The sequence below is a fragment of the Chelonia mydas genome, chromosome 12, assembly GCF_015237465.2.
Source record: "Chelonia mydas isolate rCheMyd1 chromosome 12, rCheMyd1.pri.v2, whole genome shotgun sequence".
Lineage (NCBI taxonomy): Eukaryota > Metazoa > Chordata > Testudines > Cheloniidae > Chelonia > Chelonia mydas.
Genome location: NC_051252.2, coordinates 27,996,796 through 28,024,361, shown reverse-complemented (window position 1 = coordinate 28,024,361; position 27,566 = coordinate 27,996,796). Strand labels below are relative to the sequence as shown.

At 37.3% G+C, this 27,566-nt stretch overlaps 1 protein-coding gene across 2 annotated transcripts in view; it reads right to left on the bottom strand.

The window, feature by feature from the left end:
• CDH8 (cadherin 8) overlaps nt 1-27,566 on the bottom strand; it is a 190,902-nt gene that overhangs the window by 61,544 nt on the left and 101,792 nt on the right. For both annotated transcript variants that reach the window (XM_007059249.4, XM_043526361.1), the window contains exons 5-8: nt 21,616-21,783; nt 17,004-17,191; nt 14,284-14,537; nt 5,665-5,801 (exon numbers count right to left, since the gene is read on the bottom strand). In XM_007059249.4, the coding sequence (XP_007059311.1) occupies nt 5,665-5,801; nt 14,284-14,537; nt 17,004-17,191; nt 21,616-21,783 (747 nt within the window). The remainder of the gene's footprint in view (nt 1-5,664; nt 5,802-14,283; nt 14,538-17,003; nt 17,192-21,615; nt 21,784-27,566) is intronic.

Below are 27,566 nucleotides of genomic sequence, written 5' to 3'. Positions count from 1 at the left end.
TCTCCTGCACTGGTTTGAAAATCTGAAGCTGTTGTGCAGTGTTTAAGATTACTTTCAGCCCCACATTTTCCACTGATGTCTCTCTGTATAGACACTGAAGCACACCGCATCTTCAGCATTGTGACAATAAATCCAGACTGAAGACTTGTCTGAGAATCACCACTGTGGGACATTCACTTTGTTGGCGAAAACTGTATGCTATTTAGTTCTTGCAATTTAGGAATGATCTTGCAAATCATCACCTGTCTACATATTGTACAGATTTAAGACTGACAATGGTGATAATTCTGTCAATCATTTATAACGTGTCATATCTGCTTCTGTGTAAAAAAAATCCACACGGATTCCTTTCTATTGCTAGAAGGAGGTAATCTACCAATGTGACCAGCACAATATCCCTACCCAGGCCAGAAGCCAAACTAAAAGGTGTAAAGGAAGTCAAGGCCTTCATGTGCTTTGATAACATATGCTCAATATTTTTTGATGTTGTTGTTTAGTTTTTAAAATAAAGAAGGTTAGAAGACATACTCGTAGTTTGTGAGATGGTCAGGATCAAGACACAACTTTTTTAGCATGGGCCTAATACTTCTCACTTCAGTGAAACCGGCCCTCTTCCTTCTCAAAGGAATATATTAACAGTTTCCACCAACTTGGGACATCATATTCCTGACCAGCTAATTTTACCAGCTGTGAAAGGTATTGATCCATCTTGTATGTCACAAGATGTAGCTCTGCAACTACATCTTGAAACTGGTTGAAACTCAATTCCCAAACACTGATATTCTACCAGAAGGCAGCCAAAGTCTGAATCGAATTAATTGTGTTCACCACAAGGTAAACAGAAAGTTTACAGCAAGAAATACTGAACTCTGCTTCCGAGAGAAGGCAGCTCAGATTCACCAAACAAGCTACCACCTAAAAGGAGTACCACTATTTAAGACTTCATATCTGGGTCGTAGAACAAAATACTTTCTTTGTCTTCATCATTGCAGAAGATTGCCAACATTTATTTACGTCAGAACTGAAAAGAATCAGAGATCAGTTTCTACTCAAAACATGACAGCCATTGGAGGAGGCTATCATGTGAGGATGTGGCAAAAGGAGGAGACACTTAGTAGTCACCTGATTAATAGTCAAGGACAAAAGCCAATTATTATGTCCTACAGTTGGCCACTAACTAAGAGAACTCTGGAACCCAAACAAGTCAATTTCTCTCTACCCCAGCCCACAATAAGAGTAAAGGTGGGCCCTGAACAGAGCCTGGGAAGTAATGGCCAAGGACTAGACTAGTGATAGACTAGGACAGAATGAGCTCTTCAATATCCATCCAAACCCCATATTGAATATTCTACATATATGTTAACTCTTTATTTTTATGTGCATTAATTCATTGATATCAGACAATTACATTGAAAATGCTTTTTGAATTTCCCTTCATAGTTAGTGACTGAGAGATAGTACACTGCCTCTATTAGATTTCCAAGGAACATACTGTCTCATAAAAAGACCAAACTTAAAGTAACAACAGAATAAAATATGTTCTTTCTTGTCCCCCTCCCCATGACAACTCAAACACACTTATTTCTGTCTTAGAAGCTTTTAAAAATATTTCCTCAAATTAAAAAAAAAAAATGTAGGTTTCTATGGTTTTCTGTAAAATTCAGTCTTTGTTTCATTGTAAATGCCACATAATTACACTGGAAATGTGGAAAAGCCATCAGCAGGAACTCTAATGCTAGGTGTAAGCTGGGTATTATTTTTTTCATAGCCACCCTGTAGGCAGCAGTTTCACAATAGTGATGGATGTTGTGGCTCACATGAGGCCTAATGATAAGGCTTATTAATAAAAATACTTAAGTATAATTATTTTTTTAAAAAAGCTGGGGAGGGCAGGGTCTTGATTCTGATGTCAATGTAATTTGATTGACTTGGTGGAGCTTCTCCTGATACTCACTGGTACAAGCGAATCAGAAACAAGATGGCTAAAGCAATTTATTGAAAAAATGTTTTTTTTTTCCCCCTTTAGCTTTTAGAGAGGAAATGGAAAGTGAAATTCTTCTGCATTATGGCAAGTTACATGAGACACCACATGACAAAACTTGTCACCCAAAGTAAGAAAGAAGGCACATTTGGATAATACATTCAGTTTAATCAGTTAAAGGCATTACAGTCTTTTATACAAAAACTCCTCTTTTTAAATCAGTCACTTCACCAAACAGCAATGACATTAATGTTACCAGATTCTAATATATTTAGACCAGTGCAGGTCAAAGTATGGGGGGAGGGGCGGTGGAACCAAAACAAAATCATGGAAATGTTTGTGAAATATCTTTCCACTTTTCTGACACAATTTTGTTTTTGTAGAAAAATTCCAAACAGCTCTAATTACTATAGACCTTAGATGCCTTATACATCAGATTCCAAAGCAAGCAGCCTCTCTGGCTGGCAGCCCACAGCAATTCTGAGGGTTTCCTAATAAACCTCTCCCTATTTCATAGGATTACTGTCTCCTGGCTTCTACCTATTCTGGAGGATTACTGTCTCCAGGTCTCAGTGCTTCCTCCACTTCTTACTGGTGACGGCAAATGCAATGTACACCCATATACCCAGAAAACACTTTAATTCCACTCTGGTGATGACAGAGGACTTTCCACACCCAATGCCAAGTATTGCTTTTGGAAGTTACAAGAAAACCATATATTCACAAAAAAGAACTATGCAGAAGGTTTACAATAGCGTTAGCATCGCAGTGCCTTTCCTGCAGATTGTGCAACTATACCAGCAGTGAAACAGACTAACGGAGGAAAGCTCTTTTGCGTGAGATGTGTTCTTCCATGGGAGGGTTTGTTATATTTTAGTTTTGGCCTTATTCAGCAGATCAGCCTTTCTCCTGAACAAGTCAGCCTGCTGTCCTTCCGCTATCAATACCTGTCTTTAGCTCAGAAGTCTATGGATGTGCTATGCTGGATGAAAAACAACCATTTTGCTTGATTTAGCTAGTCAGCGCTGGTGCATTTCTGTTATGGCTGGACTCAGTATTCAATGTCAGTAAAGTTCTGGGTGAAGATATAATGACATATGTTTCAATCCTTGTGGTGAATCTCATAATACAGTATGATGTGATAGAAGTAAGGATGCCTTGAGGAAAACTGATATGGAGAATTTCCTTTGAATCAGTGTTTCTACTTCCATAACAATCTAACCATTACACTTTGCAGCTTTCTTCACTAGAGATGGTAGTATTGCTCACTGGCTGATATTAACCTGGGCAGAAGATGCTCCATACAATAGACTCATACTTCTTTCCCTGTCAATGGTTGTTTCCATAGTTTAGGGCTTTTCCAATTGAAACCACTCAGGCCATGCTATCAAACTGGTGTTAGCCCACAAGATTTAGCAGTAATTAACAGGGCAAGTGTTATTTATAGTACTACACACAAAGCACAATGGCAGGTCATATTAATACAGTTTACTGTGCACGTAACGTATAGATTCCAAAACAATCAAACAAGGAACCACTGTAATCATCTAGTCTGACTACCCACATATCACAGGCCATAGAACTTTCCCAACATAATTCCTAGAGCAACATATCTTTTCAAAAAACATCCAATCTTGATTTTAAAATTTAAATCATGACTCTTGATAAATTGTTCCAGTGATTAATTATCTTTACTGTTAAAAAGTTACACCTTAATTCCAGTCTGAATTTGTCTACTTTCAACTTTCAACCATTGGATCATGTTATATCTTTCTCTGCAAGATTGAAGAGCCTGTTATATTAATATTTAATATATAAATATTTGTTGCCCATATAGATATTTGTAAGACTGCATTTCCCATTAACCTTTTCTTTGATAAACTAAATAGATTGAGCTTCTTGAATCTGTAAGTATAAGCCATGTTTTCTAATCCTTTAATCTTTCTTGCTGCTCCGCTCTGAATCCTCTCCAATTTATCCATCGTTCTTCAATTGTGAACACAGAACTGGATACAGTATTCCAGCTGTGGTTGTACCACTGCCAAATACAGAGGTTAAATAACTTCTCTACTCCTACTGGAGATTTCACTTTTTATGCTTTGATGGATTGCATTAGCCCTTTTGTCACAGCCTTGCAATGGGAGCCCACGTTCAGCTATTATTTACCACAACCCCTACATTTTTTTCAGTCACTACTTTCCAGGATAGTCACCCATTGTATAAGTATGGCCTGTGTTCTTTGTTCCCAGACATCTACATTTACCTTCAGACATATTAAGATTGCTCTGTATCAGTGACCTGTCCTGTTCATTATTTACCACTCCCCGCATTTTGTGTCATCTGCAAATTATCTCAGTGATAATATTTTGTTTTCTTCCAGGTCATTGATAAAAATGTTAAATAGCATGGAGCCAACTTGAGATTTTATTTTATATTCAATTATATTTTTCTTGTTTATGCAGACACTCTGGTTACCACTTATGGCTTTCACTTTTAAATATAAATACTATGGGGAAAATTGACTACAAAAAAATATTGTAAAGTCCAAGTAAAAAAACTTTTATTCTATCATTCATTCTCATGTTGGAAAATGATGGTGTTATGAGCTTCATAATTAAAAGTAGTAGTTACTACAGCACCAAATATTTAAATCTGATGGCTGGGTAAGGGTGGGAGGAGGAAAGCTGAAAATCAGTAGAGATCATTAAAATGGTTAGTATGATTATGGCTATCATATCATTAGAAAAGCAGTATGGTTTCTTCAACAGAAGACAACTTTCTTAGGGTAAGGTGGGAAGAGCACATCTACTAATAGAAATTGTGTATACACATTGATGGCAGAATAAATATATTAGCAAGAACACATATGTATCTCAGCTGAACCTGTAAAAGATGGGAAAACCACTCAGCAACATCATTAAAGAATAAAAGACCAACTTTCCTAAGGCTTCTTTACTGCAATAAGTTCTCCTTGTCAAGTTTCTTTTCTAAAATAATAATGATTAAACTTGTTTAAGCCCTAACCCCCCAAAATTGAACTAATTGAGAATTTTGCCTGGTTATGATCTAAGGCCCAGATTCGTAATGGTATTTAGTCGTTACTGTGCTTAGTGTTGCAATGCCTAATTGATTTAGGACCCTAAGCCTAATTCAAAGCCTAGATCTCATTCAGTCTCAATGGGACTTAGATTTTAGAAATCTGGCCTAAGACCTGAATCTTGTGGATACTTAAACGCGTATGTAACTTTGATCATGTGCAAACTTTGAGCACTTAATGGACTGGAACAAAGTAAACACTCAGAGAAAAGACCTCAGGGTTTGGCCCACAGTTGACTTCAATGGTGTGAAGATTTCACCCTCCTTCTATTAGATCCTCACCATGTATTCCTTTCTCTCTTATAGTTACAGTTTTTCCTGCACAAACATATCCATATTTTCTTTTATAACTATATTCCTCACTTATAAAACACATTTTTGAAGATAGACATGAGAGGAGAACGTCATAAAATTAGCTTAGCTTTCAAAACCTTGTTATTTTAAAATCTAAAACAAGTATACTATAGAATAACTTTCACAAGCTATACAATCTCTAATAGTTATTCAAACATTTGAAACGACAACAGACAATACTACAAGACAAACAGAATTGAAAGTAAAGCATGGAAAAATGCATAAGCACTTACTAGTTTCCGTAGCTACAATAGTTATGTTGTGCCATATGTTTGTTTCTCTGTCGAGCGGTGTTGCCAAAGTTATTTTTCCGTCATCTGCATTAATGTTGAACTGTCTCTCAAGGTCAGTGTGTCGATCAATGGAAAACCTACAAAATGGACAACCTGTAATCTACTCAGATAAGTTTGTTTGATCTGTACATATTGTAGGAGAATTTAAGTAATTTTCTGAGAACTGCAGTTTTCTAGCCAAATGGATTGAGAAGCTCAACAGCATAATAATTTATAAGGCAAAATGAGTGACTGTGTCTCAAGAAACTTAATTATTGTCCAAGGAGTAATTAGCTGCATATTCAACATGAAGGTCATAAACTGCCATCAGGTTCAGTAGGTAACATCTTTAAAAGCCGCTGCTGATTAAGAGTTAATTAGACAACCCATCATATTTATTAGATAACTTATATAGTATTTCATAGCATCTGCTTATATTTTCAACACCAATACATTAAACACACACAAAAATATTGGGCTTCATGGTTATTTTAAAAGGAGTACTGAAAAACATTCTTTTACTAATATTCTTCAGTTTTAATAAAGCACGAAATATTAACCAAGCATGTTACCTGCTTAGTTTTCAAGCAATTCCATGGACAATAGGTGGTTAATGAATCACCATTTATCAGTAAAGCACTTAAAAAAAAAAAAACACAACTAACAACACAGGGATTGACTGTTATATGGATTGACATAATTGGTTTCTAACAAAACAACTTTGATCTGACAGCTAGTCAGAGCTTGCAAATGAGAATATACAGGTAAATTATGCAGCCTAAACATAGCCAGCTTGACTAACAAGAAAGAGCTGCGGTAGACTGCTCCAACAGTGCATTAAGCAGAATGATGATTTAGGGCTCAGCACAAGAAAGCTTTTATATAGGTTCATTTTCACAGAGTTGTTTTATTAATGTATTACTTGTAAAAATAAACTAAATTGGAAAATTAAGCCTTCCAATTTTTTTGACGGGTGAGGTGCAAAAAGAATTTATCACAAACTACTGGTATGGTACAACAGTCACGGGCTTCAAGGGGTTTTACTGAATCTGAACTGTGGATTTATATAAGAGCCTGTAATGCTTTTGTGTCTAGGTATTATCGAGAATAACAGCATGCACTGGTGGTTCTGCATCTGTTCTGCATTATACCTAGGCATAATGGGGTGAGTTAGGATGGAATGTCAGAGTGGATTACACACTTTATATTGGGGTTATGGTCTGGAGAGTGACTCAAAAATGGCAGTGTCCTATTACACATCTGTTTGTTACTAACACTCTGCACTATATCTGCTTAGTTCACTGATGAAAAACTAACATATTTCACTTCAGTCGACAAGACAGTTATTAAAATACCAGTTTATTCTATTCCTGCTCATGCATCATCATCAACTTCCATCAAAGTTCTGGTTCGAGAGCCTTTCTTTGTCACGATGACATATGGTGGGGACTGATGTAGGATTAAACAAAACTTGATTAACCAGAACTCATTCTTGGTGTAACTCCACTAATGTCAACAGAATACACCAGGAACGATCTTGACCCATCAGACTTACCTACCTAGCTGTCGTAATTGAATCTTAAATCTCAGTGTTACAACAGGTTTTTTGTTTTCAGTATTTGAATAATAAATTGTTTGTTCATATTTAGAAGTAGACAAGGGTTGCAACTCAACTATGTTGCTGGTAATTTAGTAAAATATATTGCCCATTAAAAAAAAAATTAGTTCACTGCAAATGTTTATTGGGGAAGCTCTGCTGTACAAACATAGCTCTAGGAAAATCTAGTATAGGCCATAATATTGCTACATTGAATAACTACTGATGGACTTAAAATTAAAAGGTCTCTTTGTCCCAAAAGACATTTTATACTTGATTTATTCCATCTTTAAGGAGTTATTATCTGTGTGAAGAACTACGTAGCTAAAAAGAGTAGCAAAGAAGGATCCACGGCCAAATTTTCATAAATGGTTGCTTAGGGCAAGGCACCGACATTCATATTCGGACCCTTAAGTAAAGTGATTTTCAGGTGAGCTGAGCACACTCAGTTCCTGTTGGCTTGAATAAGAATGAAAATCTTTCCATTTGTACGAGGCCTCCTCTATATCATAATTCCATTCCTGGTTCTGTACTAACAGTATATATATTTTTAAAGTTATATAACTGGGTATTTAACATCAGTGAGCTTATTGTATTGACTTTAATCCTAACAATATTTATTCAGAAATGCATTAAAAATAAAACATTACTTAACACAAGTTACATGGGGTTACAAGGTTGCCAAGAGGGAAAAATCCCCTCTTGACTATAAATTAATAAATATCTTGTACAAAGTAAAAAAAAAAAAAAAAAAATCTGCAGTGCCATGAACTTGGGGAGACTAATAGCATATATGAAGCTACCTTTTCATGATAATGATTATAGCTCTTTTTAATGGGGCTGCATTGTCAAATATATACATGATACATAAAATATACATTTCTATAAAAATGGAAAAAGAATATCTCAGAAAATAATATCCTTTGAAATTGCCATAGTAACACCACAGGCTATTTGGACTTTTTTTTTTTTTTTTGGCTAGTTTATTAAACTGTGCAGGAGAAAATAGGTGGTGTGATCATAGATTCCTTTAGCAAAAGACTCTGGGCCTGAATCTGATTGCTCTCACTACATTTACCTTGGTGCATCTCCACTGATTTAATCTGAGTTATTCTTGATTTACATCAAGATAAAGAAAGCAGAATGCAACTTTCATAGTTGAAAACTCTCCTTTGCTGATCCTGCTGAGATCTGAATCACAATATTGATCCTATAAATCACCCTATCTGATGCCAGGCAAAGAGGGCATGTTACTTGGTGACTGAGAAGCAGCTGTACCTAAGAAAGGCAAAAAAAATGTTGTATTGAGGTTTTTAAGGCCTGCTGTTAATTAAGAAAATGATGCACTGCTGCCAAAGATGAAGTCTCTTCAGTATGAATTTGAGGGAAACCTTCTACAATGAAGCTTACTTCTTTCACAGAGAGAGACTGAAGGGCAGTGATCATCTCTGAATTTATAGGAGGGCAGAGTGTGTATAGAAAGCACAAATTATTATGCATGCTTTTGCTATGCATTTGGACCAAAACTTGGCCAAGGCAATAAAACAACAGAAATTTGAAATGAGCAGCACTGGAATAAGTCAGAACATATTTGAAGACGAACTTAGAATGATAAAAGATGCTGATGTGATACATTGAGCCACTATAGAGCAGTTCGACTACCTTTACTCAAGTTCAGCAATGGAACTCCCTACAGAATAAGGTGCTACTCATTGTGACTAAGAGTATCCTTAGACACAAGTTTAGAACTATAAACTACACATTTATGAAAGTTTTGATGGAATTTGGTAACTGTCTGATTAGCGCACGTTTGAAAAAAGTCTGTTCAAATTTGTGACTATTTTACATCAGCAAAATTTAAAAGTGAACCAGTGACTAAATAATTTGGAACAGAGAAATTGTAAATGTAGAGAAAAGAAGCAGAGTTGATCCTTATAAAATATAACACTGGATTATGAGATGCGGATATTCTACGAGATGCACAAAGAAAATAGCTTTGCTTGGCCATATATTTTTTTCCATATGGACATATTTTAGAATTGATATCTGACACAATGTTCCTCCTCTGCCTCAGTGGGTCCTGCACTTATTGGCGGATTTCCTTGCCTCAGAGATTCATGGCAGCCCTCAGTTTGGCCACTCTTGCTAGTCGCTCAAACCTGCCATCCACTCAGCTAACCTCATCATTGGCCAGCATGGGGGAAATGGAGAACAATCCCCAGAGTCTGTGTCCCACCTAGTGGATCGGGGACAAGGCAGATTGTCTTTCCAATTTAGACCTTCCCTTCTGGTGTTTCTCACAGACCAGATCAAGTCCTCCTGTGTCCGATCAGGAGTTGGGGGGATGGGAGGGAACCCAGGCCCAACCTCTACCCTGGGTTCCAGCCCAGGGCCCTGTGGATAACCGCTGTCCACAACGTTCCCTGTATCAGCTGCGTGACAGCTACAACATCCTGGGCTACTTCCCCATTGCCTTTCCCCCAGCACCTGCTTTATCCTCCCTGCAGGATCTTCCTCCTGAAGCCTGATCACGCTTGAACTCTTCACTCCTCCAGCAGCTCACCTTCTCACTCCCTGCTCCTAGCACACCCCCTACTAACTGAGGTCCTTTTTAAACCAGGTATCCTGATTAGCCTGCCTGCCATAATTGAATCTAGAAAGTTCTTAATTGGCTCCAGGTGTCTTGATTAGCTTGCCTGTCTTAATTGGTTCTGGCAGGTTCCTGATTGCTCTCAGGCAGCCCCTGCTCTGGTCACTCAGGGAACAGAAAACTGTTCATCCAGTGGCCAATATATTTGCCTTCGACCAGACTCCTGTATCCTACTGGTCTGGGTTTGTCACATATCAATAAATAAATCATATGCAAGGGAATACCGTAACAGATAATTAAGACAGAATCAACAGCTGGATCTTACATAACTACTTTCCTGCTTCACAGAGCACTAGTCTCCCTCCATTCCCAGACCTACAGCCAGACAGAGGTAGTGTGAGAACGGCCGCATTACACATACACACAAAGCCTCATCCTTCAGTCTGTCCTGCCACAACTCCCTTTGAATATAATGGAGTTTTGCTGGTATGAAGATTGCAGGATTCAGGATTGAGCAAATCTGTTTGCTATAGGTTATTGCTGTCCCTTATTACCCTTCCTGACAAACAATCACTCAGCTGGGCTGGAACCAAATTGTGAGGCTATGAAGAGAAGACAGACACCCTCTACCACCATTTAGACCAGGGTTTCTCAAACTGTGGGTCAGTACCCAAACTGGGTCATCAGAATGTTTCAAAGGGTCATATGGCAGTTCCTGTGGCTCCTATCCCCTGGGGCTGGCTGGGCTCACCCCCCTTCTCCAGGCACTGCAACCTCTGGGGTCCCAGCACCATTCAAATTTAGCCTAGCCATCATGATGATGGGAGCCCAGGCATAGGCGCTGATTCTGTGGGTGCTCTGTAGGTTCTCCGGGGCTGAAGCATCCAGGGGGGGGAAAATGGTGGGTGCTGAGCACCGGCAACCCCCTTAACAGAACCCCCCCCCCCACCCAGGGCCTCCTGCCCACTGGTGGGCCCCACCGATCAGCACTCAGTAGGCCACCCAGCCTGTCTGGGTTAGGAGGGCACAACCAAAAAACTGGGGGGCATGTGACCCACACATCACCTCTGGTAGGGGAGGAAATATACTTGCTCGTCCCAGGCACTAAAATGCCTAGTCTGCCACAGGGCCTCCATGCCAGACTATTCACTGGGTCTTGACAGGCCATAAACATTTACAAATGGGTTCTGAGCCCAAAAAGTTTGAGAGAAACCGATCTAGATGGTGCTTTCTGCATCTCAGCTGAAGTGATGGGAGAGAGCAAGGATGGAAAACACAGTACTTCACAAAATCATATAAATCTCCCTGAAATTTCGTTTGGGAGCAAATAAAGGGGAAAACATCCTATTTTGACATTTTTGGAATAAAATGTTTTGATTTTTCCTTTCAAAACAACTTTGTTTCCATTTTTAAAAAATGTATAATATAAATTTTTTGAAATGTCAAAATCAAAACAAAACATTTTGTTTCAGCCCAAATGATTTATTTTTATTTTTAAAATTTTCTTTCAGACTATTTTAAAATGTGTGGGTTTTGTTCCAAATTGGGACAAAAACAAATTTCGAAATCTCAAAATCCTCCACAAAATGGATTTTAAATTTTATGCCCAGCTCTAGTGGATAATAGAGCTATTGTAGAGATGCAAGGACTCATGACTTTCTTTTATCTTTTAAAATAATTTGGCCAAGAGATAAAAATATATTTAAATTCACTCGGCCTGTCTGCAACCAACTAGTGCTATACTAGCTAGTGCCAGAATTAACCAGTCGGATGCCAAAAATAAGCATGAAAATGCAGAAAATTACACTTGTACTTTTCTCATTTAGTTAACAAGAAAATACTGTGGAACGATGGCAACTTTTTAAAAAAAATTAGCCTGGTCATCTATTGTATTTATTTTTTAAAGAAAAAAAAATTGAATTTGAATTGAATTCGGCATTTCTCATTTTAATAGGCTTGGTTCTGTCCTTTCTTATATCAAGGGTATCTGTGGTATCTATATAATTTGATCAAGAACTAGCATTACCTGGTTCTGCCATTCAGTCTGTATAAGATTTTGGAGAACATCATGAGAGATCTACCATGTGCACATAAGGTGAAGAAAGGGAAGACTCAACCATGTTACACATCCAGAGGGGAATAAAGCAAGGAAGTGGTTCAGATGTCAGGGCTGGGGAATGGGCAACCTGGCCTAGGGGTTAGCGTTAGGCATGCGCCGAGGGTCCAGAAGCCAATTACCAGGAATCAGGCTGGGTTGGAACACCATGAGATTAGAATTGGGAGAAACCAGAAGGCAGGGATCAAGAATCAGTTATCAAGTGTCAGGCCAAGTCAGGATACCAGCAGGTCACGTTCAGAAGGCAGAAACAGGTAAACACCAGTGGTCCATGACAGGATGAATCCCACTTGTACAGACAATTTCCTGTTTCCTCCTCTGGCTTAAATAGGGGCTGCAGCCCAATCAAGAGACTTGGAGTTCTCCCAATCAGAGTGTAGAGATCATGTGCCCCAGTTAGGCTTCATGAACTCTTGTCCTAGCTGCTGTCTGTGAGCTGCCAGATGGAGGATTGGAGGGTGATGAATCCACAGAATTAGGGTTTGAGGCCCCTGGGGCCTGACATCAGGCAGATCAAGATGTGTGTATTTTTTCTTCCCTTTTTTTCTGCAATTTTTTTTAATCCTGAGAAAATATGCTGTGCCGTTCAAAATAAAGATGTGTCAGTAATTTTTAATTGACTCGATCAGCACTTCTCATAGTCCCTCTGTTGAGAATGACAAAAGGGGTTCCAATTAACACTAATTTGGATGTGCCCATTAGGAACTAGGCTGTAATCATCCATTAATTTCACAAAAGAAACTGAAGAGTTATTAGATGTTAACAATCTTTCGTCACTACTAAACTTAACTAGATTTTAATTGATGACCTAAAGGTGAAAGGCTCCCTACTAATGGTAATCTTCCAAACAAACCAGTCCTACAGGAGCTAACTTTTCTGATTCTGCTGAGGAAACAATAATTTCCTGTTACTGTAAGCTAGTCAAACTTGGTGTGCAACATTTGTCTCATTGTGTGATATGGTAAATAATGGTGGTCAGAAAATGGGTGATATGGGTGTAAATGGGTGTAAATTTAAAATGGGTGTAAATGTGATATGGTAAATGATGTAAATGATGGTGGTAAGAACATAAGAATGGCCATACTGGGTCAGACCAAAGGTCCATCCAGCCCAGTATCCTGTTTACCGACAGTGGCCAATGCCAGGTGCCCCAGAGGGAGTGAACCTAACAGGTAATGATCTAGTGATCTCTCTCCTGCCATCCATCTCCACCCTCTGACAAACAGAGACTAGGAACACCATTCCTTACCCATCCTGGCTAATAGCCATTAATGGATTTAACCTCCATGAATTTATCCATGGGTGTAAGTGGTAAAATAATGTAATTAGCATCATTTTGACATCCTTATGTGTGCAAAATGAGTATAAACTTATACATCATGAGGGAGGAAAGGTGTGGTGATGGATAATCTTATCAGAAATCATATGGCTTCAACTTTACCAAATCTTTCAAAATATATCCTCACTGTGGGACTGACTCTGCAGTCTATTTTGATAAGAGTTTTATTGACTTTAAAAGGAGTTTTGCCTGAGCAAATTGTTCCGCATTGGGCCCAGAATTCCTTCATACAGCAAACAAAGTGTTCTTTTGAAACTATCTGATGTTATCACATAAGATATTAGCAAAGGGAAAAGATGTGTGTGAATAAAAACCAGACAGAAATAATCCTAATTTGCATGAAACCTTAATAGTGGATTTTATCTAATTTGGGTCAGATCAAAGAGGGATAAAATATAAATGAAAGAAAAGAAGCAAAATTCTTCCCTGGTGTAAACACTGCTCTTTTCATTGGCATTAAAGCAGGGATGAGTTTGGTTTAAGAAATTCAGTACAGACTATAAAAGAAATATTTCCAACATTACAGCCAATTATGTGGAATTGCTTGTACTCAGGATTGTTAACAAGGAAGCTGGAGGATTATTTCAAACTAAACACAGTAAGTGAAATAAACATTAATGTGTCAAATGCTGTGCTCAGATTTCTTATATCCCTATATGTCTTATATCCATTTCATTCCCATTGTTGGACAAGATAACTGAATTGGGAAAGAAACCACACAGCTTATGTTTTTATATATGAAAATTATTTGATTAGAAGTGTGACATATAACGCAGCAAAGCTGTTTTTCAAGTGAAACACAGAAAGACAATGCTTTCTCAAAAATGAAACATGGAGAGTGAGAACAAACTGCTATCCACTCTATCATCCATTGCACTAACAATATACTTAGAATTCTGACAGCAGCTTCTTTAATGATAACTTTAAAGCAGCACTACCTTATAGGACTAGAAGACACATCAGGGTCATGAGAGGTCACCTGACCAATCACAGAGTTAATAGCAGCATTTTCATGCACTTCCAGTAGATAAGTAGGTGATGAAAAGACTGGTGGTTCATCAGCATCCTCCACTACAATTTTTACGGTTGCTGTATCCTTGAATGGTCCTCCACTGATGAAGCGAGGATCAATATGAACGTTGGCTGCTTCTACCTTCAGAGTATAGGATTTTTTGGTCTCAAAGTCCAGGGGCTGTTAAGAATGACAAAGATAAATGACTTGCACTAATGACCAGAGAAGCCAGAACAAATAAATATAATGCTGATGGATGAAAGTTACGTGCATTTAAGTACGTTCACTAAGTTTTCATGCAATCACTTCCTATTCCCTGAACTCCAACCTGTAAATTATCTGGGCATTTATTGATATGTTTAGTATTTAGCGTCAGTGAAAGCAGTCCCTCATCTTTTTTTCCTCACTAGAAATTCACAATGATATATTCTCTCTTATGAATTGTACAATCACAATTTCATGTTAGGTTCAGGATAAAATTTTACTGGTGATTGATTACCTGATGCGCATGATAATCATGCATTTAATCAGTGTTCTCTTAATTGGAGATAAGGATAAATCTTATACAAGCTCCATGTGGAATAAATATATTATTGTTTTTTAGAACAGTGTGAAAAAATGTAAAGAACTAGCAATTATTGTTCTTTACACAGAGAGGCATTATGCAGAGCAATTTAGAGATAATCATATGAAAAATATTTTAATATTACTACACCTCAAATAACTCTTTGCATCAGTATTTATAGGGATAAATGAGGCAGATCTGTCTCAGGAATTTCTTATAACTACTGCAATTTATATTGCTGTATCCTTCTTTAATTTCAGACAGATAAACATGGAGCCAATAACTCTAATCCACCAATGTAACTTCACCATCATTGCCACCGTTTTTGATATTTTATTTCTGTACATCAAAATGTAAAATTTGGAAAAAAATGTCATTGATGTAACGGAATGACTCATATAGTAAAAAGCAAGTCTATGATATGTAAGAATTTATGAGTATATAAGATTCAGATCTGCAGTTTCATGCACATCTGCGTCAGTATATTCACAATAGAATTCTCATGTCTCAGAAGGATTCAAATTTCAAAAACACAAATTTGTTAAGCTTTGAAAGATTTGCATTACAATGTTCAATGGAAAAAAGAAAAGGACAGAGAAGTCTCAAATCTGCAATGCAAATGCAAACAAGAACACAAGCAGGCATTACAAAACTCTTTCAGAACTCTCTGAAAGCTTTAAATATATATTCTTACTTTGAAAATTTGTGTTGATTTTTAGATATGAATCCAGCTCTAATTGGACTTTGCTCTTTCTCAACAATTTCTAGAAAACATGACAAGCACTTGCTTCTCTGTCTACTCAGAAATTACTAAGCTTTTGTACTTATGAATAGGTGATTGTAGATCAGCATATTCACAATTTGCCAATCACACCTTCTGTATCATTTTTAGCAATTTCAAATTCTTCATGATAATGACAGTATCCCATAGAATTTGTCACACCTAGTCCCCAGAGTACCATATTCAAAATTTACTCTACATTGTCTGAAATGCTATGAATTTAAAACTGCAGGGGGGCAGGAAGAAATAAAAGAAGAAAAGAAAGAACCCCCCACACCGTTGGCGAATGTCTCCTTACATACATTTTCTGCTACAGAGAACAAAAGTGGTTATTGCTGTCAGGATGAATATGCGAAACAACAGTATGTTAGATGATCAGTTATGAAATAACTGGTGAGGGAAACAGGGCAAAAGGCTAATTGCTTTAGTTTATAAAGTAGGCCCACAGCATACAATAATTAACAGAGTATAGGAGCCTGTATCATGTCTTTAACCTGTGGAAAAGAGAATCTAAAGCACAGATGCATACATAGTTTTTCTTTTCTTTATATATTTCTTATGAGTAGGTCTGCACTGTAAATGTATAATAAACCATTTTCATTGGTAGAGGTCTACATTCTGACCTCTTTAATCTAATAACAGCCACAAAGTTGAATGTTAACTACCTAGACATATTTGATTCTTATCTTCCAGCTAGAACATAATGTGGAAATTTATTATATTTGTTTAATTACAAAAGACTATTTTGCTTTATGGTAGGCATGAAATTCAAACACTTTCATGATCACTTTTATAATGTTATCATTTATAGTCATATTTAGAGTCAGGTTTCTAAAAGATGTGAGTGTTGCTATTGACTTCAGTGGGACCAGGATTTCACCCCAGATGTCTTCTGTATGTACATGGCTAGATGAGTGCCTCTTCAGACAGGCAAGTACACAACCCTCCATGTTGCATACACACATGCAGTAAGTACACACACAAAAAGGAGTAGTGGACCTGAAGCTTTACTTTAAGCCTGCATTTGCCAGCATTACTAATGCTGGGTAGTTCCTTACATCATGATTTGGTCCACGTAAATCACTACTCATGGAGTAAAGTAGTGTTCTACATGAGTAGGGGTGGCAGAATTGGTCTCTCTGGATTACAGATACTTTATTACTCATGAAATTATATATTAACCAATCAGGATTCAACTAGCCATACAGCTGGCCAAATACCCTAAAAAAATTATTTGACCAATGGCGAAACTGAATAATTGTAAATGGATGAAAGTTAATTGTACACAATTGTCATTTACCTTTCTCAGTCTAATAATACCATCCTGAGTCTGAGCCTCTGACGTGATTTCAAATATATCCATTCCATCTCCTTCAATGATGTCATAGGATGATTTAGCATTTTCTCCAATATCCAGGTCATTTGCTTTAACCCTTCCTATTGGCTCCCCAAGAGCAATGTCTTCCATTACTGAGAAGTGATACAGACCTTACAAACAAGAGGAAAAGACTAAACATTAAGCCTGATTCTAGTTTCCCCTTCTTGCTCTTTGTTCATCTCTGTTTCCCCAAAGTACATGCTTGAGATGTGCAACCGATACAAACCACATTAAAACAAATTATTTACTTAAAGCTGCATAATCTGCTCCATACAGGGGAATGCTCTGTTGACTCAATGTGAATGTTCTTCTTTTCACTTACTATATTATCTCCTGCCTGCAGGGATGTTCAGTGTTGCCAAACATAAAATATTAAGCTATTTTCAGCACAGAAAGATGCAATGTGTAATTTACTGCAAGGCACTTTTGAACTTACCTTTGTATTTACAGACTTGTAGACCGTTTTTGATAAAATCCAATTACTAAACTTCAGCTTGTGCCCTGCAGCAAACTGATCAGATACATTAAAGATGTCTCTTGTGACTTAAAATCCTCACTGCTCTATAGACCATAAACTTTACCTTCTACTACTTTCTGGTCAGAATCTAATTGGTCTGTATATTTTCTTCTGTGAGGTAGAAAACTCACTAATTAGGAGAGAGGCAGGAAATGTCCTCCAACTCATGTTTCAAAGGAAATAATGCCTACTCCATAATGAGGGATTACCATCTTTACAATTTTGCCAAGGGATGACTTAATCCCAATGGAAAGCCCTATATGTGCCCTGCATTATGTGAAAATTCAGTAATTGTATTTTATTTCTTATTTTAATCAGTAACTTCAGACACCTTTATATTCAAATGGAGTTTATTTAAAGGAGATACAAAGTATGTTTTTATTGAAATACCATTTTTTATCCCTCAAGTTACTAGTGTGTTAACAAGAGAATCAAATTTGGATGAAATATCTTCCTGGTTTTAGCAAAGACCTGGAGGCCAGTAGATGCATGCAAAGCATGCATGGCCTCTGCTTTCTGAAATCCTCTACAGATGGCTGAATTATTGCAGCTTCTTAATAATTTCTCCCCATTGTAGCTACAGGTAAGGGCTGAGCATGTCACCTTCAGGACTGTTTGTTAGTTGGAAGAATTTAAACTTTGCGGACAAGTATGTTACAAACATCCCGTGGTAGAGGATCTGGACCTGTTCTTTTCATTCCCTCTCAATGACAGTTTGCTACACCACAATGTGTGATTTTTAGCTGAATATGCTGCTTTTCGTTTTCTGAAACCATGATTTGCTGATGAAAAGCTTGCTAGTGTAACTAATCAGTGTATTAACTACACTGACAACATTCCAATATGAGTAAGGAAAAGGTCAAATATACAAAATACGTAAATATATACATTGGATATCAAAAAGCATATATACATAGTCTTCCCTAAAATTAACTGGATTCCTTCCCAAATTTTTCCTTTTCACTTTACACCAACTCTCTCTAAAGGAGTTCATCTCTTTTGATGTCATTAACATTTGTGTCACTGTGTTTACTGTATAAAACTGACATTTGCATGGGGCAGGAAAAGTAACAGCAGTTTAATCTATAATTTATTTTTTCTTTAATGTTTCCCAGGCTGAAGACATAATTTGGAGATCATTGAGAATCCTCAAACACATAAAAGCTCAGAAACAATGAGCAGCCATAGCAATCAGTTTCCTCCAGAGACTAAATTATGTATTTATGATTTATACCGCTGTCCACACATCATGGTTTGTCTCTCTACACAGTTGATTGAAATTCTTTAAGGAGGTATTTTTTCTCTGATTTACAAAGAAGATATAAAAAATTAACATTTATTTTTCCACGTTGTTGACTAATGGATAAAAATAGTCCCTAAGACTTATGAAGAGGTCTGCCATGACATCATAGTTCAGACTGTGACCAGCAATCCATTCTAAGCTTATTTTAAAGCATTCTAACTTTTCTCAGCAGTGAGCTGTTCTTTTGAATATAATCTTATGGTAAACTGTTGGGTTAAAAACGTCAATGTTTTATAAAATGCCTCTAAAATAATTTCAAAGAGAGCACAGAAGTAGTGAAAGTTCATCTTTTTCATTTCTAAAACCCAGGAGGCTCTTTCAAATCTAACCATAAACATACATTTGTGTCCTGCCTGCAAACAATACACCGATAAAACACACTGGGTTCATTATGATTTATTGTGAAAGCAGCAGGTATTACATCTTATGAATTTCCATTTCATTCTGGTAAGTCTCCATTGTAAGCATGATCCTTTCTTATTTTGGCTCTACCAGGCAAATGCAAACTGTGCTTTAACAAAGGTGTCCTAACAAGTGTCAAAGAATTGAACAATGATTGTATAAGATTAGAGCCATGACTAATCTGCAATATTAGCCAGCCTGGCTATGAATACTCAGTTCTAAAAGTCCATAATGACAATAGTGTCCAGATACAATATTTAACAATGTGTATCCTCTTTATACAGGGTTTCTTTTTTCTGTTATTGCTTTATATAAATAAAAATAATCTATATATGAATCTTTGCACTGATGAAAAGTGCTGGACATTACAGCTCTTTTTGTATTTATGTTTAGATCTGAAAGAGTATTAGTCCACATTAATTGTCCACCTAGCCGGTACATCACAAGGAGTGGTGGAGCAGGCTTCCTCATATTGCCCCGTCAATGTGTTTCAAAATCCAAAGCTGGAAAGACCACATGTGAGGAGTTCATAGGGTAAAAGTACAACTTAGGCCTTGTCTACAATACGGGGGGAGATGGATCTAAGTTATGCAATTTCAGCCTAGTGAATAACGTAGCTGAAGTCGAAGTACTTAGATCTACTTACTGCAGGGTACTACGCTGTCGATCGGAGACACTCTCCTGTTGACTCCCCTTGGGCTTCTCGTTCAGATGGAGTACAGGAGTTGCTGGGAGAGCAATCTGCAGACAATTTAGCAGGTCTTCACTAGACCTGCTAAATTGACCACTGATGCATTGATCGCCGAATGTCGATCCCCCAGTAAGTATAGACAAGCCCTTAGTCTCCATACCCATTCAGTCCTTGATCTCCAGGCTGAGACTCCCAACAAGAGAAACAATTAGTACCAGCTATGTAATGATTTTCAGATCTGCTCATCTGTTTCATAAGTCCTGGATCGACACTATCAGCTCATTTCATATTGGCATTAAAGCCCTTTGACAAAGGTGTAACTAATTCTGATGTAAGTACAAAAGCTAGATATCTGGCCAAAGTAGCCCTGTAGTTACAGATTTAGAACTATTGTCCATTACACATATACAAAATAAATGTCTCTGCACTATGGTGATATAGCTCATATATTAGCTTCATCTATAAATGTTTGCATCATTAAGGGGCATGTCACCTTAGATTGTATAACACTGATGCACAAGGCCATGTGACACAATGTGATGTGAAGTAAGAAACTCAGGGACTTCATCATATAACATAACGAGAAAAAAGGGGAAAAAAAGATTGTGCATTCAGTACTTATCACTTATAAACACCACTGAAATTAGGTATTAAAATAACTTTGTTCACAGTAACCCCTTATAGCTGCTTACTTATTTTATTATATTTTCTTCTTCTCCCTCCACTTATATGCACCTATCCTAAGCTCTAGGGATGAAATTTACACTGTGTAGGGGTCTGGCATAAGACACTATTTAAATCCTCAAAAAAGGGCAAAGGGGAGCTTAAAATGGTACATAGGTATCTCCATCTTGATGGATGAATTTCACCTTGGACACACAAATAATTTGCTTTAAAATCACATATGTAGAGAAGTATAGATGACACAATGTCAACATTAAAATATTTCCCAGCCCTAACTGCCTACCCACTTATCTAATCATCCAGGCTTTTTTCTGAAGGGTTAAGATTACACATTAGGGGAATATATTCTAACATGACATAAAAATACACTATTCCAAATAAAATCAAACCAGTTATGTTTCTTTTTTTAACTTTGAAACAGATTACAAAGCACTGCAGAGAAGCTCAGCAGGGTGACAATTCATTTTAACCTAACCCAGCAAGACATGCATTGGAACCATAGCAGTAAATATGGATTTTGAATTAAAGGTCAACAATTAACTAGACTCATATTTTTTTTAAACAAAAATTCTCTTCTCATACTCAGTCAAACCTTTATTTCTTTTATCAACTATTTTAAAACTAGTCTTCTAAAACTAGTATTACTGTACCTACTTTCACATAAGGCAGGAATAGAATTAAAAGTAACTAGAATCTTAGAGACAATACAATACATAAATATTTCCCTCCTCCTTCTGCATGCTCATGTGTTTGCTCATCAATGTATATGGGCACAACTCTCTTTCCAAAAGCTCTTAATCAGTCAGTGGTCCAGGATACTGTATTTCGCCCTTGCTACATTTTTGCAAAAAAATCTCTGCAGTAAGCAAATGCAATATAAATGTTAAAATACAAAGACGTGTGCTACATATTAAATCAGGAGAACAGGCACACTTACTCTGTGCAAATTTGGGAGGGTTGTCATTAACATCAGTGAGTGTAATTGTCACTGTTGTGGTTCCAGACAGTCCACCCATATGTCCGCCCATGTCCTTTGCTTGGATGACCACAAAGTATTCTTCTTTGGCTTCTCTGTCCATGTTAGGGAGGGCAGTTCTAATTATAGCTGGACAAAAAAAGGAAGGGGGAAGGAATCATGAGGTTGGTTAGATTCATACCCCATTTACAATAAAGAAAAGAAAAAACACATGATTAAGAACAGAGAAAGTTTTTCATGTAATTTCTATTTAGGCAGATATCAGTATAAAAAGTGAACTCTTATCTGCCCAGTTGAAGTTGGCTCTTTTTGATACCAGGGAAGAAAGAACTTGCAGACGTCCAGAAAAGTGTATGAGAGGTCTCCTGCCTTTTGTCTCATTAAAAATACAATGAAATTATAAACCAGCAGAGCAAAATCAATCAAGCCTCTGATATATTTTCATTTCTACAACTTACTTTCTGACATAAACTTAGATTCTTTCCCCACTGAGGTCAATAGAAGTTCTGCCATTAACATCACAAACAGCAGCAAATTACATAGTGCAAACAGAGCTTTTTTTCCAGAATCCCACAGTACAAGAATTTCATAGATTTCAAAGCCAGAAGGACCATTTTTAAATCTGACCTCATGAACAGCACAGGAAATGGAACCTCCTGCTGTAATTCCTGCATCAAACCCATAACTTCTGTTTGAGCGATGCAATATCTTTGAGAAAGATCTCCAGAATCAGCAGTCATTCATGTAGTCCTTGCTCAGGCAGAGCTCCCATTGCAAGTGTAGGGCAAGATTGGGTTCATATATTTAAAAGGGTTTTGATGAAGTGAAACAGCTTTGTGATTCTCAAAAATGTGATTTGGAGCTCTAAAAACAATATGGTTAATAGCCAAACTAAAACCCCTATCTTGCAGGGAGATCCATGCAGGCAGACTACTGCCCTCAACCCTCACCCCACCGTAAACCCCCATTAAAGTCACGGTGCCTACATGGTTCTCATGGCAGTACTGGGGCCTGCAATGGGAAAAAAATAAACCTACACAAAATTAAAGAACAAGATCACGCTTACAACAGATGCAATATGATGCTATGCCGTGAAATTCACAACTTCCAATCATTTTAAAAAATAATAATTAGCCACATCACCACCCTCAAATCACTGACATATTCACAGCATTCACTATACTTAGAATGGGAAATACAACACCAAATATGCAGTGGAAAATTCAGCCATGTCCACCATAACAAAAAGAACCCCTATAACAGAAGCCCCTATAAATGTTAAATCAAAATACAACATAAAGTAGTTTCTCTGGGAAGGTTCCTCCCTGCCCCATTAATCCTGGTTTTGAATAATACTTTTTAATGAAATCATCTGTCTGTGAAAAGAGAGCAAGGAGTTCAAGTTATTGAATCATCTTAGTAGTAAGTGAAGCGTAAGAGTGCCAAGGGAAATCTAATCCACCAGTGCAGTGGTCTTTTTAAACCACGATGCTCTAGGGCTCTTATCAGGCATAGAAAAGAATGTCTCTTTCTAAGGGCCCATATTTCCAGAACTCTCAGCTGGAGGATACTGTTTATGTGGAAACACTTACACTAACTCAGTAAGAATTTAGGATTCATTTTTGTTTTAAAAAGACAGCAATTATAACGCATGGCATAAAAAGAGAGTCACATGACAGATCACACATCTGTTTTCATTATCTTTTAACAAAATATTTATTTCTATTATGTGCAAATCTAAGAATTGCTTGGGTTATGTTCTCTGATAATCAAGATTTCTTTAAAACAAAATCATTGGATTATTTACCTATTGCGAAGAGTACAATCCCAGAGCCTTCAAATGCCTCCTGCTCTGACAAGAAGGCTGATTTACATTAATAAGAATGAGCTCCGGGGAAAAAAGATACTCTGTTCTTGCAGGGCAGCAGGAAGGCTGAGGCTCCAGGATTATATGTATCCAGATATTTACAGTAAATATTATGGACCAAATTTGAAATGGAAGTATGAAGCTAGTCAAGACTGGATGTTTCACTAAAATATCTGCTCCAGAGGTTTTTTGGGGGAAGTTCTATGGCTTGTGTTATACAGGAGGTCAGACTAGATGATCACAGAGATCCCTTCTGGCCTTGGAATATACGAACCCTGCCAATGTCAATGGATTGCATCTGTTCATTCCAGGTATGAAATTTTGTCCCATATCTATCCCAATTAAAGAGGGGCCTGATTCAGAACTCTGAATTCAATTATCCTTGAACTTCAGTGGTGGCTGGAATTCAAACCCAGAGCTAAATTTTATGGCTGAATATATGGCTAAACCAAAACCATATTGGTGGGAGAGGAGGAGGCATGCTTATAAAAAATGAATACACTCTCCTTCAGTAATCACATAGATCATTGCACTAGCACTATTATAAGCTTCAGTGTTGTCAAGAGCTAATCGTGATTTTCTAACTAAATATTTAGTCAAAACTGAAATGGTTCAAGGGAAAGGGTCTGTTTAGATTAATCTCCTGATTCAAAAATAAAATTAAAAAAATATGAAAATTGTCAAGATTGGATGCTTTGACATTTTGGAAACTAAAAAGAAAAAAAGTGTTTTTTTAATGAGTTGTGTTTCAGATTTGAGTTAATTTATACTAAAAAGATTACAAATATGAAAAACAAAACATTTTGAAATTATCAAAATAAAACAATTCCATTGACCCAATCCATTTCCCTCCCAGGATTCCTGGTTCATGAAAATTTGAGATTTAGACTTTTTGTGACTATTTGGGAAAACATCTCAAAATCTCTGACAAGATGGTAAAACTGTTTCCCACCCAATTCTGTTGTGGACCATTATTCTAAAATATTGTGGGTTTTCTTAATATAATATAATCAGAATTTTGCCCTATCTTGATATGGGGCAGTCCTAAATTACGTAACTCATTAGGGAGTGGGTGGGTTCTTAATTCTGCATGTTCGTTTTAGTGTTACAGTGTTATAAGGGGTGTGTGGGTCTTGAAAATCACCTAAAACTGTATTATGTAATTTATGGACAGCCCCTAAGTTCTGAATCAAATCCCTAGTTCTTAAACCTTGCAAATGAAAGAGGCAGGATCTGAATTATTTTTCAACTCAGGTCCATCTCTCTGATGGCTATGCTAAACACCTGCAGTAAGTATGATTAGGAAATGGTTAATACAACCTAATCTTTCCTCATAAGAGTTAGGAAAACAGCCCTGCAGCACTGTGTGCTAATATTATAACTGCTATTTTTACTGCTAGAACCAGCAGCAACCTGTCAACAGGGAACTTAAATTGTCCTTATTACTCAGGCAAAAAGTCCTATTGACATCCATTGGAATTCTACATGCTGAATAAGGGTCAATTGTGGTCCACTGCTTGAAAGAAAAGTGGGAGCAGAAAACTCACTGAAGGAAATGGAAATAATTTCTCAGAGACACATAGTACACTAAATATGTCACAGGTGAAAAGAACAGGGCCTTTTACTGCATGGGGAATTCCCACTGAAATCAATGGCAGCTCTCTCAAAAACAGCCGGTACGTTACAACTGACACACATTTGGTTACAGGGCGAGATTCTACTCCCTTATTCATGCTTAATAGAACTTTATGCCATAAACAGCTCTCTTGAAATCAGTGGGACCACTCATGAAGTAAGATTCTACTAATCCTGAGTAAAGATATCAGAATATGGTCCATTATGAGTTTCTTTCATATTAGGCCTGATCCAAAGATCATTAAAGCCAACCCGCTGCATTGACTTCAATCAGTTTTGGATCAGGCCCACTATGAAAACGACACTCATTATTGAATTTCTTGGGATAATTCTCACTCACACTGTTTTCCCTCTCACTCACACAGTTAATCCAGATATTTGTCTCTCACTGCATGAAATAGGCAACACTGTGTTTGTGGAGTTGACAAAAAGGGGTGTTGTGGGGTGGAGATTTAAATACTCCAAAAACTTTGTATACCATAATAAAGGTTCCAAGTTTCTGATTTTTAAAGCACACAATTTCATTTTGCTTTGTTACCAGCACAACCATGTCATTTCAATGGTTTTAGACATATCCCAACATGAAGTGTCAGTTCATAAACCTTTTGCCATGGGCTGCAAGTCACAGACAAAGCTCAGTCTCAATTTCAAACAAAATAAAAAGGTAAAAAGAAAAAGTTAATAGCCTCTGTTACTATCACCAGGTCTGAACGTTCTGTAACATCAAAGAAGTCTGAATTACAAGGGTTTACTGTCACCACCACTACAGCTATGCTCAATATCAATGGTATGCTGTCCAGCAAAAGAACAGAAGTGTCAGTATCTCTTAACAACCAGATTAACGAACACAAAAGCCCCCCCTTTTCTCTGCATCCTCAGCTAAATAAGTAATGTGATTAAAACAGGAGAAGATAAGAAAAGTTGAACACAGAGGGTTTCAGGACTGAGTCTCTGAAACTTATTTATTCTTTCACCTCATACACTGTATCGATCTTCAAGCTGTAGTCACAGGAATTACTCAAACTTTCAAACGTCTCTTAGAAAGCAATTGAAGCTCACCTAATATTAATGCTAATGCACTCCTTAGCGCACACGAAAATTAAGAGCCTGTTCATTCAACCTTCTCGATCCCAACTCAACTCAGAAAAAACCTTGAATAAATAATCTTTGTGATATGCCCTGAAATGTGGGTTCTGATGGACTAAAATGGGAAAGGAGTAAGTCCCAGAGTAAAGAATTATGGCAGCTAGAGACATAAACTAACGGGGGGCGGGGGAATTATGAGAGTGGCTTAAAACTAGGGAGGAGAAGAATAGTAAAGGCTGTGTCAATGAGCCTGTGCAGAGTATTTCAGAGAGTCTAGTTGCTGAGGGGAGAGCTTTCTTAGACTGTAGTCAATAAATAGATATCTAAAAGATATCTTATCTATGGAATCTATCTTCAAAGATAGAGAAAAGAAAGGAAATATGCTGACAAGCAAAAAAAAAAAAAAAAAAAACCCAAACAAAAAAACAAGGAGTAAGCCACACTTTAAAAGTCTCCCAGAAAAAAGTCCCCAATATAGGAGTCACAATGTTTACGCTATGTTACTTTCCCTGAACAGCTATTTGTGTCACACTGCTCCATAGCAAATAAAACAGCTGCAGGATGGGATTTTCTTTTACAGTGGCCCTAAATGCATTCACTGAGCAATTTGCACAATCTGCCTCACGACTTGAATCAGTTAATATACACCTCTGTGGACTGCTTTTAGAAACTTGTTTGGAAGAGCGCACAGTGTCTGACACTGGAAAAGATCAGGGAATAAGAACCGAGGCATCAGAGGCTGCAGATAGTGAGGAGGAAAAGGAGGAGCAAGCAGCACAAAAGTACTTGAGCATTTTTTCCCTTTGCCATTCCCACTCTTTCTATTCTCTTTTTTAAATGTCTATTAATATAGTTCTATAAAACAATACACAACAGTGTATATGTGGGGAAGTAGCAAAACACAAGCAAACACTTAAAAAAACCCAACTTGGAATGATTCATTATCTCACCAATACACCACCACCCAAGTGATCTCCTGTGTCTCATATTCCAATATTTCCCATATCTGTTGAAAGTAAGATATCAGAATTTTTCAGTTTTCTAAAGATCAGTCTCTGAGGGATGTACAGTTATGTCTGTTTTGTCTCCATCCTAATGCTAAGATCTTGGCACAGATTTTTATTTCTACGTGTAGTAGTAATTTAAGGCCTGATCCAACTCAATGGGAGTATTTTTAGTAAGGGAGGTTTGATTGAGCCCTGAGGCCTGATCCTGCAGGATCCTGAGCCCTATATCTACATGGAGCCCCACAGACTTCTACAGAGTTCTAAGCAGTACAGGGACTCTGCCCTTTTGGAGTCACTTGTGGGATCTGGGCCAAGGT